The following is a 14,687-nucleotide window of genomic DNA, read 5'->3' on the forward strand; positions in this document are numbered from 1 at the left end:
ATAGCATAAAAAAGGCCATCCAGCTGTTTGGCAAACGTTCACTCATCAGCTTACTAAACCACGAGCTTACAGATGCGCCATTGCCATTTTTTCTTCTAAGTAATATAACGTCCTCTGCGCCTAAAGAACTATCACCTTCATCCAAAAAAAACAACTTCAGATCCTCTTTTAAAATATCCAATCATTCTAACACAAATGGTAACAGTCAAACTTCATTGTGCCCTGTTTTCCTCAAAGGTTTCAGACCCTGGAAGTTCACTTCTGCCCGAGGGCCCGTATAGGTCATAGACATTACATTTCCTCTTATTAAATTATAAAATTAAGCTAAAATTCTTGGTGCAGTTTACAACTCAAAAGATCTGATTTCATTTCTCATATGATTCATCATTAATATCACTGTTCATTTCGCTATGAACGAGTTCGACATTCCAATAGTCTGCGTCGTACAAATGTTTTTGCTACTTTTTTCCTTCCGCATTACATTGCTTCTAAAATTTCCAGTTGGAATTAGAATAGACACCCAGTCATCATTATATTACAGTTCGTGCCAGAAAAAAAAAAATTACTATTTAAATTGCAAATTAAACTTAGTAATAAACATAAGTTGTTCGCAGAAGTCTAATTTATTCTTCAAGAACCTTAGTTGTGAAGGGAGTTATAATAGAAATGACATCCTATTTTACCAATTATTATAACCATTTCTGTTTGAGTCAAGACATTCCAACATTGCGTCTTTCTCTTTCCATTCACACTGTCTAGTTTACTTGACGTATTAAATGCATTACCTTAATCTTTCCTTCGCAATATCTCCCTACCATACGAGTAAACTTACAAATATTATGTAAACTGAAAGTGTTCCAAACTTAACCTCAGGGGAGTGGGGGAGGACTTTATCATCTTGGCCTTTGAATTAATTAAAACAAACCAAAAAGTAACTTTTTGCAATTAAAATTAAAAAAAATATAAGATTCATTTTAAAATTCCAGTATGATATCCGCTAAGATTAAAGACATCTTATGAAAATGATGCATTGTTCTAGTATAATCCACTAATTACGTCAGAATTTTGTAACAATTTTCCGTAGCGGCTTTTTTTTAACTTATATAATTGTTGTTTTTCTATTATTATTTCTCATTTGTGGGTGCCTGCACGACAACACCTCTCTTAAGCTTTATATTCCTTGTAAACATTGTTAAAAATAAATACGACATATTTAAAGGATTTGATAAAAATACATAATTTCCAGAAGGCTTATATCTCCTGCAGACATAGTTACATTGAAACTGCGAAATAATGCTTATGTCATAGTCTCGTTCAAATGAGACTTAGCACACATCCGCGATCTATTAGTATTTTTAATAACGTATATGTTTAATTTTTCATATTTGTATCAGTAATCGTTAAAAGTTTTCTGTTTGAATGTGAAAAGTAATTAATTCCGGAAATAAAACAGTAATAAAAGTGAAAACAATTAATTTTCATTACTAAGAATATGTATGTATTTTAAGAGAGGGGGAGGAATTTTTTTATTCCCATGACTCTGTGTTCAGCCGTACAGGTGTGCATCCATCATGGCGGAAAGCGGTGAAGAAACGGAAAGGAAAATTACTATTACAGTTAAAACAAGTAAAGAAAAGCAAGAGATTAAAGTTGAGGCTGATGTGTCGGTCAAAGAGGTAATTTGTTTTTTTGTATAGGATTTTGTACAACTCATTGCTTAAAAGTTGTTGACCGATTAGCTCCAGTATATAACACCACCCCCATCCCGTCCGTATCTTCTCATTGGCAGTATATATATATACTGTCGTTAAAATTTGTTTGAATTTGTTTATGAGTTACTTGCTTTATGTATTTCTGTTTGTTTTTTCATAATCTCAATTGATTTCAGATCTGTTGTACTTTCTTGTGTTTCTGTTATTTAAACTCGAATATCGTTTAAGAGTCGGTGTGGATTTTAATATTGCACAAAAATCGGAGAGTAACAGACAAGAATCCTCCCCCTCTCGAACCTTGAAAAAAAAAAAAAAAAATTAAAAATCGAAATTCTTTCGTGTATCAAGGAATTAAATTACGAAGGCTTTTTTTAGACGAAACAAGTGTAGCAAAATCCTGTTTCTATTTACAAATGAAGTTGAAATATAAGATTCGTCAGCCTTTAAGAGTGAAAACTACGTGTCCGTTCATGATAAGGGAAAGGCGACTAGAATACTACTATACCGAGTTAAACGAGCGTGGTTATCATCCTTGTCATAAATTAAGCATGGAATAAAGGGCAAAAAATTTTCTTAACAACCCCTCATTTATTTTATCTTCAACATATGTTGAAACTATTTGTTTGGTTTTGGTTCTGAAACATGTGTTTGAGTTATGTCATTTGACTTGTGAATCTTATTTTATGTTTTAGATTTCCAAGTAATTTTCAATAAACCGTAGATGATATATGATTTGTAAGGCATGTTCGATGAAAATAAACTCTTACAACTCATTTCACTTGAAATTTACACACGTTTTGTCTTCGATTACGACTCTGCTGTACACAATCATTTTCAAGTAACTTTCTCTCTATATAAACATATAAAGTGCCTCTCGGTTTATAGATGCTTTTGCTAATTATCCTTTTCGAGTAGATTTGTTGGATTCCTCAAAATATACCGAGAAGCACTAACGTTGATGGCTTTGAATGCACATTAAAATAAAGATGGTTTGTTGCAAATTTCGAAACTTTTTCTTCTATAAAACCTGTTCGTTGTGTCAGTGCTAGCGATGCGTCATAAGATCAAAGATTTACGAAACATCATCAGATTTTAAAATTTACAAAGTTACTGTTTTTAACGATATCTTATAAAAACGTATTCCCTTCCCAGTTTAATTGAAGTAGATGAATCTCTAATGTTTATGTATTTTACAAGGACATCTACGACCCAACAAATGCAGTTCTAACAGGAAGCAATTGAAATTGGGTCGCGGACTCAGTTCACCGAGAACTCTCTCTCGCCATCACGACGACCTCAAATGGAATCATCTCGAAGCTGTTGGATGAAATTTATTGCGATTTTAAAAAAATATCGACCGATTTATTAGCCTTATTGAGTTGATTCTAACATTAAAGTTCTTTTTATGATTTCATTCGGCATTTCCGGTGTTTTAACAGCATTACTTTCTGCTGTTGAACAGGCTTCTTTCAGGATATAATATCTACTATCTGTATTTAGTCTTGAATATAGGCCAGTAATTATATTTTTACGGGTTTTAAGATTTCTTACGAGAGAGCCACGAATTACTTTCACAATGTTTAAACTACCCATTTATAAATGTTTTACTTCCTCTTCAACGTGATATTTTCAGATTTTGTAGTGGTTCATTAGGTCCAGTAACAAACAAGCTAGACATGTGCTCAAACATTGTAATGTCCACGGCATTGAATATCATTTGAAAAAGTTACAAGATAAGTGATTGCTTCATAAAAAGACAATCAAAATTTATACGTAGTCTGATGCTTGGCTTGTGAATGATGTTTGAAGAAGCTAAAGGCTGTATCAGGGTTTGCAGCTCGATCTGAGAAGAATTGGGTATTCATACAATTCTGTCCTTGAAATTTATTGTCTAATCAATCCAAAACATGCAGGATGGAGCGAGAGTGAATGAATTATTGAAAGACAAGTGCTACTTGAGGATAAAATCGTTTGTAGGCACATACAAGGAAATGGATATTTTGGTATTTGGGGGAAAAAAAAAGAAGGTAAAAGTAGGTAGGTAATCATTAGATCAAATGCAACAATTGGGCTGGTAATTGGTGTAATTTTGAGAACCTTGCCAGCAAAATTTAAAGTTATGTGTTAACTATAAAAGAAACAAGAAACGATGTACTTGTCAGTTACTGTAGGAAGGTTTGAATATATTTCTTCTAAATATCTGATGCAATATTTTATTAGCCAGATTATCTATTATGGATTATTGGAGTTAGTTTTCTTACCAATGTTTTAGATCGATGCTATAGTGTCTCAAGTGCAGGGAACTGAAATTGCCTGTTTTTTTCTGTTTTATGATTTTCTATACAAAAGACATGTTCAGGAGTGTTGAAAGCACAATAAATAATTGCTAAAGGTTGAGTTTGTTAAGATGCTAAAGTTGAGCCTTACAAATGATTTCAATCTGAAAGCATTAAAAAAAAATTACCAGTCATAGGTATGTGCTAAAGAAGTTTGTTTCATGACCACATGGTTTCAGGTTTAGTCTCGCACTACTTTGAACAACTGTTTTCTATTATAGCTCCAGACTGACCAATGCCTTGTGAGTGAATTTGGTAGATGGAAACAACGCAGAAACTGTTCTGCTTTCACTCTCTGCTCATCCCTTTCACTTCTATGGTACCTTCCAGCTTTTTTCTCTTTTTGCATTCAACCACTGCTCCCTCATCCTTTGTCTCTCTTTCACTGTCATTTCTCCACAGCTTCTCTGCCACCTGAATTCCTCATTTCTCTCTCTCTCTCTCTCTCCTTTTGCAGCCATGTCCAGATTCTCATCACCATTATCCTTTTTCTCTCTTTCATGTTTCTTTCCTCCTACACCTACCCATGTTCACTTCTCCTCCCTCCATGACGCTGGTTAAACACTGGATCCTTCTACACAACCCACTTTATCACCTTTTGCTATTGTCTCCACCTCTCTTACCAACCCTTGACACAAATCCTTTCTCTTTCCCCTTCATACTCCTTCCTATTTTCTGTGTATCCTTTGTTACTCTCTTCACTATCACTCACCCACAACACTAAATCTGTTCTTCATATTTTTTCCTCATCACTCTCTTATTCTCTTTTATTGTAGGGACACCCTTTAGGTTCTTTAGTCTTGCAAGTTGCATGGTGACACTAGAAAAAAAAATACAAAACTCTGAGCACTGTAAAGTATTGTGTTAGAAAGAGCATCCAGCTGTAGAAATCATGCCAAAGCCAAGACATTAAGTACTACATGCAATTTCATTGACTTAATCCTTTGACTGCGACTGAAACAAAAAGAATATCTAAATATTAGCTTGGTATGTAATCATTCATTATATATGCTGTTTTAGTATCAGTACCTTCCTAATTATTATAGATAAGTAAAGTAAGATCAGCTATTTGGTCTGTTATACGAATATTCTTGGTTTTAGAAATCTTCAGACAGCATACAGTATTTTATATAGACACCTGTTAGTCAAACACCTTGCCTATGAAATATGGAATAGAACTATCTCGCTGACTATTTTACATTTGTCTGTCTTATTGGTGTGCTCTAGGACCAACTTGGATGTCTCCCAACTTTCTGTTATTCCTTTTATTAATAACTGCCTACCAATCTCATCTCCAACACTGTTCTTCAAAAGTGACATACTTGACATGAACTGCACTGATTGTATTCCAGTTCCACATCTTTTTGCTTTTAAAATATTTCTGTTATTGAATTAGACAGCTTCTTGAGATTTTTCACAGTAGCTTCTTTATGAGTTTCTATGCTTTACATGAGGTTACCCTATGCTTGTTTGCATGCTGTATAATTTTTGTGATGTATACTTTGATTATTCTTTCTGTATAATCAAGTTAACCTTTGATCCATTATCTGTATTTTCTTAGTCTCCAGGTTTTCCCAACTGGAGTATTATATTTATTCATAAAGGGTTTCAACCTTCTCACTGAATACCTAGGATGATCTTATGTTCATCATTATTACATTGTATTTATTATAAGCCTTTTTACTTCCATTCACTCACTTTTGCCCATTCCTGTATTCCTCTCCTTTCAGTAGAATCACTTGCATATCCATCAATTCTAATAATCAGTCTATCTCTTGGATTTCCATTTGACTTGTTGGACTGTTTGTGTTCTACTGTTATGTTTTCATACAGCCTTAGAAGCCTGATATGTTACACATATTTTCTTTTCATATAAAGAAAAAGCTTTTCAAAGATATATAATCTCTTTTACAGCATCCTAATTAAAAGCTCTTCATCCAAGGGAAATCACTGCTAGAATGGTGTAAAATCTCGTCATTAACCAAGTTTCGAAAATAGTGCATTGTAGCTTTTCTTGTTCTTTGGCTACTATCCAAATCTTTTGTTTTTCTCATGGTTGGCAAATATTTTTTTTCCAGTTATTCTATTTTGATGTCCACTTGTTGATTCATACTCAACTTCCACAGATCTTTTTTCTTGGCAGTCTTTTATCTTTCATCAACTCCCTTCTCAAAATCTTAGCAATCTTTAGCTTACTTTATTATACTCAGTATTGTCAATTTTCAGTTTTATGCTAACTTCTTTAATTCATAATTATTACTTGCATTTATAAGCTTACTGTATGGCAATAATGAAAAACAAACTTTGGTACATTAAAACTGCATCTTTTGTTTGAGACTTGAACTCTGAACTTTATTCAGTTGATCTTTTGGATGAAGAATTCTCTTTTTAACAAATATGATCAGTCTTTAAATTTTCTTTTCCCATTCATTCTAACTGCAGCCACTTCTAGTAATGCAGCTTTTCAGATATTGTGTAATTAAAACAATTCTTTATTGCTGAATACTGTGGCATCAATGGGTAAATTAGTAAAATAAAAACAAAAGGGAAATTTTTCATCTTGTATTTTTACTTCATATTTCATGATGGAGGTAAATGAATTTATATGTTCTGATTCCAGTAAGAGTTTGTATTTGGCTTCTTGTGTATCTTTTGTTTGGTCATGCAAATTACTCATTAATGTAAAACAAGGCGGTAGGTATCAAAAGGTTTTCAAGCTAGTTATGTTTAATAAAAAATAAATTATTTAATTAAGTTTTACCATCATCTTCTTTGAAGTGGTCGTCTTGTGCAGCAATATACTGGTCCCAGCATTCCTGTCGCTTTTGGAATCTGGCCTGGAAGTTGTTTTTCATAAGCGAGTCGAGGACCTTCTCTGACTTGCTCAGGATCTCTACAATGGTGTTAAAACAGCGACCTTTGAGCTGCGTTTCCATCTTGGAGAAGAGATGGAAGTCCGCAGATGCTTAATCTGGCGAATAGGGTGGTGCAGAAGTGATACTATGTTTTTTGGTGAGAAACTCATGGTTAAGGAGAGCTTGGTGACGGTGCATTGTCATCATAAAGAATTCTTTGTGTTCCACAGATCTGGTTGCTTTCACTGAATGTCCTCCCTCAAACGCATCAAAATGTTACAGTAGGACTCTTGATTGATAGTCTGGCTCTGGGGGGTGAATTCTTGATACACAATACCACATTTCTGGGGGTGATGCTTGTGGCAAGTCTTCCAGGGACATTCTTCTGCTTTTGAAGCACTTGTACCACTCGAAACATTGCATACGACCCATTTCCTTGCCACCATAAGCTTGCTGAAGCATACTCAATGTCTCTAGCAGACTTCCCCAGTTTAATGCAAAATTTTATGTTGGTTCTTTGTTCCTGTCTATGACAAAATCGTAGACTACAGCATACACCTGATCATAAATTTCACAACTTGTGAAGTAAACACAGCAAATGTCACTCAGCACACTGCCTAATGAAGGTCACTACTAGCTTTCATTGCACATGCAGTGGTGTGCTGCCATCTGTTGGCATGCAACAGAGCTAGTCTGGGAACTTTTTGATACAACCTTTATTCAGTTGAACTCAACAAAATTTAGTTGGTTAGTTTCATCAGACATGAACTAATGTCAGTTTGGAAGTAGATACCACTATCTAGTTTCTGATTTGAAAATATCTACAATTAGTAAATCTATCCTGCACACTGGATTGCAGTTTTCCTGTATTCTTGATTGGTTGCTTGTTCTTGTTTTCACAGTGTCTGTTGACAGCCTCCACTTTCCATTTGTAAGGTTCAGCACCACATGTTTTGCAGTTTTTGTTTTTACTGTTCTCTAGTTGGTGTCCATCTGAACACTGTTTTTGCATATTGATGATTTGCCAATTGCATTCTTCATTCTATCAGTGTGTCTTGGAGTCTTCATGATGATGTTCTTATTACTTCTTTGTTTCTGATCTGATTGTGGTACAAATGCCTCAGAACATTCTTGTCCAACTTTTCGGTGACTTTTCAGTCTTTTCTTGCATTTTGTTTGGTTATAGGACTGTTGGTTGTATGATGTTATTGTACTGGCAGATCTAAATGCTTGTGTCCATGGGCCAGATTTTGTATGATTTTTTTTTCTTTTTAAATCCTTCAAACTTTAATCGGTTGTAAAAGGTGCAGACAAAAATAAATTGAATTTTGAATTTAATAACTGAACCCTGTGCTTGAGGAGACCTATTGAGTCAAGTACATCAACATCAAAAAATCAAATGGAAATTGTAGTTGTGATACTTGTGCTGGTGGCACGTAAAAAGCACCAACCGATCGTGGCCGTTGCCAGCCTCGCCTGGCACATAAAAAGCACCCACTACACTCACAGAGTGGTTGGCATTAGGAAGGGCATCCAGCTGTAGAAACACTGCCAGATCAGACTGAAGCCTGGTGCAGCCTCCTGGCTTCCCAGACCCTGGTCGAACCGTCCAACCCATGCTAGCATGGAAAACGGACGTTAAACGATGATGATGATGAAAATACCGAACCAACAAAAATCATGAATTTATCACTCAACACTTTTATACAATAGAACATGTATTTCTAGTTGTGCAAATTTCTGGCAATAATAACATTTTTGGAATATTTCATTTGTCTGTTATGATTTTATTCAGCATGACATCAAAACTGGTTTGGATTGTCTTCATCTACTTCTTCATTTCAGTCATTGAGGTCTGACAAATATGTTACTGGCTGGGTTGCACATGAGAATTTTGAGTGTAGTTATTGCAAAATCTGACAAAGATTTGGGAAAAAAAAGTTCAGGGTTTATCAAAAGTCCTGAAGGTGACCATATCCATGACTAAGCTATGAGTTGTTGCAGGAAACCATAAGAGTCCAACAACAGTATAATAATGTAATATTGTTTGATTAGTTGGAATTAAGTGAACTGGAGTCCTATGTGTTTAATTGTTGAAATTTTCTAGTCCACTCTACATGAGTAGACATGTGACACTGACATAACTGTTCTGACTATAGACAACTTTCAGTTTGATAATAGACTCTTGTATTGTAACGGAAAGAAAATCAAATTTCTCTGATGGCTCACAATAAAAGTTGAATTCAGTTAACTTGATAAGTATTTTTCAAAGAGTGGGGAGGGGCAAATTGCCATGCTTATCAAAATTAAGATGGCTTTAGACTTTTTCTAATACTACAGTGAAAAATGAATTATATGGATATAAAGTCTATTTTGTCTTCCCATTAATAAGAATGGGAGACAAAAATTTCACTGATATTTTGTTGGGAGTGGGTGTGTGAATGCTGGTATTTGTCAAAATGAGAACCACCAAATGAGATAATTTGAGTTAGATTTTAAAGATGCAACCCATGTTTTTCTTTGAGTTTTGATCTAAGATGAAATTTTAAAATCAGAATTCATCAGTAAGGTAAGCCAAAAACTGCCTGGTATGGATAATATTCACTCCAAAATTATCCAAAAGGTTTAAAGCTTTCAAAACAAAATCTAATTGATGAGATTCTAATATTACTGGGTTGAGAAATAATTGTGCAAATAGTATTTGAAATTCATAATGTCAGATTTTGGGTCAGAAATTCTGAAAATTTAACTGTCAAAATGAGAGTTTTTAGGCAATTGCTACAATTTTTTTTTTTTTTCTTCAGACACAAAAATGTTTTGAATAGATTATTTGAATATGATATATTTTTTTTTGTTTTTGACAAGGAAGATATTGCATTGTTTTTCCCCATTGGTTTTATAGCGAGGTGAATTCATAGCTCCAGGAATTTAAAGCACATAGTTTGAGAAAATTTTGCAGATTTATTAAAATTCTGAAACCTCAAAACATATTGATGTAAGAACAGTTAGAAAAGATAGTATGTCAGTTGGCATGTGAAGATACAGAGTGAAATGGAATATGATTTTTACATATGTTGATAAATCTTCTAACAACACAACTATTTAAGTTTGTCAAGGAAGAGCTGAGCAATGTCAGTGCTGAAAGGGATATTGCAAAGTTCGGTCACCATGCAAGGGGGGAAAAATTTAGAAACAACATGGTTTTATTGAAATCATCATTTCTTAATTATCTCACAATGAAAATTTATAAATTATTAGAGCAAGTAAGTTATAAGAAAAACACAGCAAAAGAATGCATGAAGTAGAGAAAGTGTATTTCTACATTACTAAGCTCTTACAAACTTGTAAATTATATGGTAGTCCATGTATAACCACAAATGAATATCCTCTTAACTAAAGTGAAATTAGTGGGAAAATTGTGAAGACAGAACTGTTGTACAGCAGAAACATTTGCCAAGTTGAAAGAAGAGAACCACTTGAACTTTTCCAGATGATAAAGATCTATGAAGAAATGCTGGAGAATTTGTTTGTGCTTAATTAACAGTGATGCAAAAATAGCTTCAATATCATCGTCTTCTATTCTTGAGTTACTACAAATGAAGAAGTGTCAAAAATAATCCTGCATTCTACATCATCTGTGAAAGTCACAACTAAAACCTAAAACTTGTACCACTAAAGTTAGTGTTAGAAGAAGAAAAGCATGTACAGTTGCTACTTGGTCATGTCACATTAACAGCTGAATGATGTCAGTTTCTTGATTGAGCATCTACATAATTTTCTTAAGAAAGCAAACCCAAGTCTTGGATATATCTAACTTCTGATGTTTGTTTCTGATGATTAAATCTTCCCTATAACATTTTTGGTGAGTAAGAAACTAATATTGGGGGTTGCGTTCTATGCCTTGACCCAAGCATATAACAGGGCTGGAAAATGAATGGAATGCCTGGTGTGTTTCTTGTTGTGGCTACCCCTTCTTAAAAAAATGAGGAATATGCCTGGATATATATATATATATATATAAAAAACTTCTTGTATAACTTTTGCTAGAACAGATAAGAGATTTAACTGATTTATTAATAACATTTAGAAATTGTTTGATCTTTATATTGTTTGTCAATGAAGAAACAGATAAATGTTACTGTCAACAATATTTAGGTTTAGTATGAAATACCAAACCAATTTTGGTTTGCCTGCTGATGAATTTTGATAGTAAACATTTTTCTTTGGTCAAAACTTATCCAAGAAACATGGGTTGAACAAAATCTGAAAGATTAACTCATAGGTGACCTTGACTAGCTTAGCAATAAAATTTGTCAAAATATATTGTATGAGAGGAAACCCAGATACAAGGGGTTTGTAAGATTTGAGAGTATCAGTATGGACTGTTGGTGCTAATTTACAAGAAAGGTTGAATGTAGCTTGGTGATGACTGCATTTATATGAACAGGTAAGATGCTGATTAAGTATGCTGCAAAAGATGTTTACAGTAGCCTAGAATAAGGGAAGATTTGACTGAAGCAATCTGGGTGGGCATAAATCTAACATTTGTAACGATAAAGAAATTTGCTTAGAATGACAATGTACAGCAGACTAATCTCTAGAACCATTTTTTATCAATGAATCCCTTTGATTGCTAATTCATTCTGGTGCCCCCCCCCCTCCAGCCATTCCATGTTTAAAAACTAGTTTTAGAGAAGCTTCTCAAATTCCTACTTTGTTTTTCACACATTGTGTAGGTTGAACTATGTAAAATGTTGGAGAAAGAAACATAGCTGTTTCTTGCATACATATCACTACATACATCTAAAGCAAAATTTTTTCAAAGACCCTTAAAATTCTATTGTGGATCCCCAGTTTACTATTTTGCTGTGTGGATCCCCCAAAATCCTATATGGATCCTAATTGAGAACCATTGCTATAAAAGAATGGATACTAAAATGAGGATTGTGACCATAGTGAATTCAGAATAGATATACTTTTTGAAACTTTTATGTTTTAGAATATTATTTGAAGAATTTGTCAACAGTTTTTATTATGAATATTTTTTTACTGAATGTAGCACAAATTTTGAAATTAAAATTTGATAATATATATATATATATATATATATATATATAGTTAGTGCAAAATTAACTTTTATTATTTTTAATATGAACAATTGCAATGAAATCTTGAGCTATGTGATTTAGAAATTCACTAAACAATTACATCAGTTCTGGTGTGTCATCTTGGGAAAGTGTTTATTTAAAAAAAATTTTATACCATACCATTATCATCACCAATCATTTACTTTTCCTGGGTTGGGAGCGGAAATTAACAGGAATTGTACAGAAGTTCCTTGTGTGTGGATTTGCATGTGCCTATACACTCATCCAGATACAGACACACACACAACCACAGGTACACATGCATGCACACAAACAAAGATAATGACATTACATAGAGGTGCTGGCATGTCTCTGGATAAGTTCAGTTCCTAGCCAGGTGTTTTCTACCGTAGTCCCAAGATAGCCGAAGCCTTGTAAGTGGGTTTGGTAAATGGAAACCAAAAGAAGCCCTTTGTGTATGTTTGTGCTTCCATGTTTGGACATCATGTGATAATTGTAAATGAGCATCGCCATCATACAGATGGTGTAATTTGTTTCGAATTTTTCACAATAACTTGTCTACTCATATTGGAAATATTAATTTTCTTGGAAACAAGTAAGAATTTGTGGCAGGAAGAACATATTCAGTTGCTGAAAATAAAACTGCCTCAATGAATTCCGTCTGATCCATGTAACATAGAAAAACAGTGACACATGCATATATATATATATACATATATATGCTGTACATATATACACTTGCATGTGATGATACTCATACACACAAGCACTTAAACTGGTGTGCGTCACACACACACACACACATATATATATTTACAAAGCTTAGAAATTATGAATTCACTAATTGTATAGCAATGAATTAGAATTCTTTACAGAGTGTTAATCAATCAAAAATTATTAGAGATTCACCTGTAATCAATAACTTTCAGGATCTGCTTGTGAAGCAAAACTTGGTAGAATGAGAAAATTAAAATGAGAGTGAAATAAAATACATAAGAAATTCACATGTACACAATATTAATCAACGTAGATATGCATATAAATTATTTATATATATATATATATATATATATATATATATACATACACACACACACACACAGTCATATGCTTACAAATATTGTGCATATATGTAATAAAAAACATGAACTTAAAGAAGACATACTCATATATAAAGAGAGAAATACATGTCTTTGCATGTGTGCATATTTATACACACACACAAGTACCATTATCAGATTCATTTAACATCCACTTCTCTATGCTTGCATGGGTCAGACAATTTGTTGAGGCAAAGTTTTTACAGGCAGATACCCTACCTGTTGCTAACCACCTGTTTCTAAAAAGGTAATTTTTCCTTTGGCCAGACATTTTCTTTTCCCAGAAGACTGGAAAGGAACAACATTGCTTTGTATGATGACGATGGTGATGCTTTTTTATATACATCATGTGATGTCAAGACAAGGGTACACATACATGATGAGTTTCTTTCAGTTTCTGTCTTCAAAATCCACTCACAAGGCTTTGGTTGGCCTATATATATATATATATATATATACACACACACACATAAAAACTGTTCAGACATTTTTTAAATGTGTGTGAAACATGTGCATGAAGAGTATCCAGCCATAAAAAACCAGGCCAAAATGGACTATGGAACCTGGTGCAGCACCTGATCTTACCAGTTCCTGTCAAGCCATCCAACCCATGCCAGCATGGAAAATGGGCGTTAAATGATGATGATACAGGATCATATACATGCCATTTTGTACAGTTATATAGATTTGAGAATCTACATTAATAAAATAATAAAAATAGGGTTTTACATCTATATTGATAGTTACAACATAGGTCCCTAAAACAGATCCATGAAACGTAGGAAATTTTTCATGTTGAACAGAAGAATCCATATATGATAAAGGTTTATAAATATATGACTGGTGTGTATGAGTTAAATGTGAAAACAACATAATAGAATATAGAAGGTTAAATGAAAAGAAAAGTTTTTTAAAAAAAACATTAACTTTTTAACTTTCAGATTTCTCTGTCACAAATATAATGCTTATATATTCACACTTTTAAATTAGTCATTGTCTTGTAATTGTTTGTATTTAGAATGGCATTGTATGATAGGTGTGAAGCCAGACCTGGGCAGTTTGAATATAAAACATGCGCTGAATATTTGGGCGGGAGATGACTAGTCTAAATGCCAATATATATAGCGATATATATATATATGATCAGTCTAAGAGACTGGGAATATATAGCAAAAAAAATTATGTATATTGGTATGCAGGAAGGATAAATCTGTAGCATGTATATTTGTTGGTTGGTAGGATAAAGGCAGGGAAAAAGATGAAAATGCATAGAAGTGGAGAGCAAAAGTAGCATTGGAGGGCAATACAGTACACTTTTAGTTAAAGGCAGATATGTAACAGGCTCCAGATATTGCTTCTTACACCTGTCCTACAATGTCTTGAAAAACTTTCTAAAAATTGTCACATCATCAAAGTCTTGATTTTGTGAGAAAATGCACAATTAATTCCAAACAATGTGAATAAATTTGAATGCTAAAGGATTAAATAAGTGATGGGTAACTTGAAAAATTGTAGGATAAGTTTCCATTGGTGATGGCATGTAAAGGATATTGAGAGAGAAAGACAGCATATAAAA

At 33.5% G+C, this 14,687-nt stretch overlaps 2 protein-coding genes across 4 annotated transcripts in view; one reads left to right on the forward strand and one right to left on the reverse strand.

Moving 5' to 3' along the window:
* Positions 1-1,304, reverse strand: part of LOC115209216 (DNA polymerase subunit gamma-1) — a 69,830-nt gene extending 68,526 nt beyond the window's left edge. Inside the window, exon 1 of the mRNA XM_036500952.1 lies at positions 786-1,304. Coding sequence (XP_036356845.1) covers positions 786-818 — 33 coding nt within the window. The 5' untranslated portion in view covers positions 819-1,304. The remainder of the gene's footprint in view (positions 1-785) is intronic.
* A 117-nt stretch (positions 1,305-1,421) lies between these two features.
* Positions 1,422-14,687, forward strand: part of LOC115209086 (ubiquilin-1) — a 49,900-nt gene continuing 36,634 nt past the window's right edge. Inside the window, exon 1 of one of the 3 annotated variants that reach the window (XM_029777198.2) lies at positions 1,422-1,676. In XM_029777198.2, coding sequence (XP_029633058.1) covers positions 1,572-1,676 — 105 coding nt within the window. In that variant the 5' untranslated portion in view covers positions 1,422-1,571. The remainder of the gene's footprint in view (positions 1,677-14,687) is intronic. The other 2 variants (XM_029777196.2, XM_029777197.2) reach the window with 2 other exon arrangements.

The sequence above is a fragment of the Octopus sinensis genome, linkage group LG3 (genome assembly GCF_006345805.1).
Source record: "Octopus sinensis linkage group LG3, ASM634580v1, whole genome shotgun sequence".
In the NCBI taxonomy this organism is placed as follows: Eukaryota; Metazoa; Mollusca; class Cephalopoda; order Octopoda; family Octopodidae; genus Octopus; species Octopus sinensis.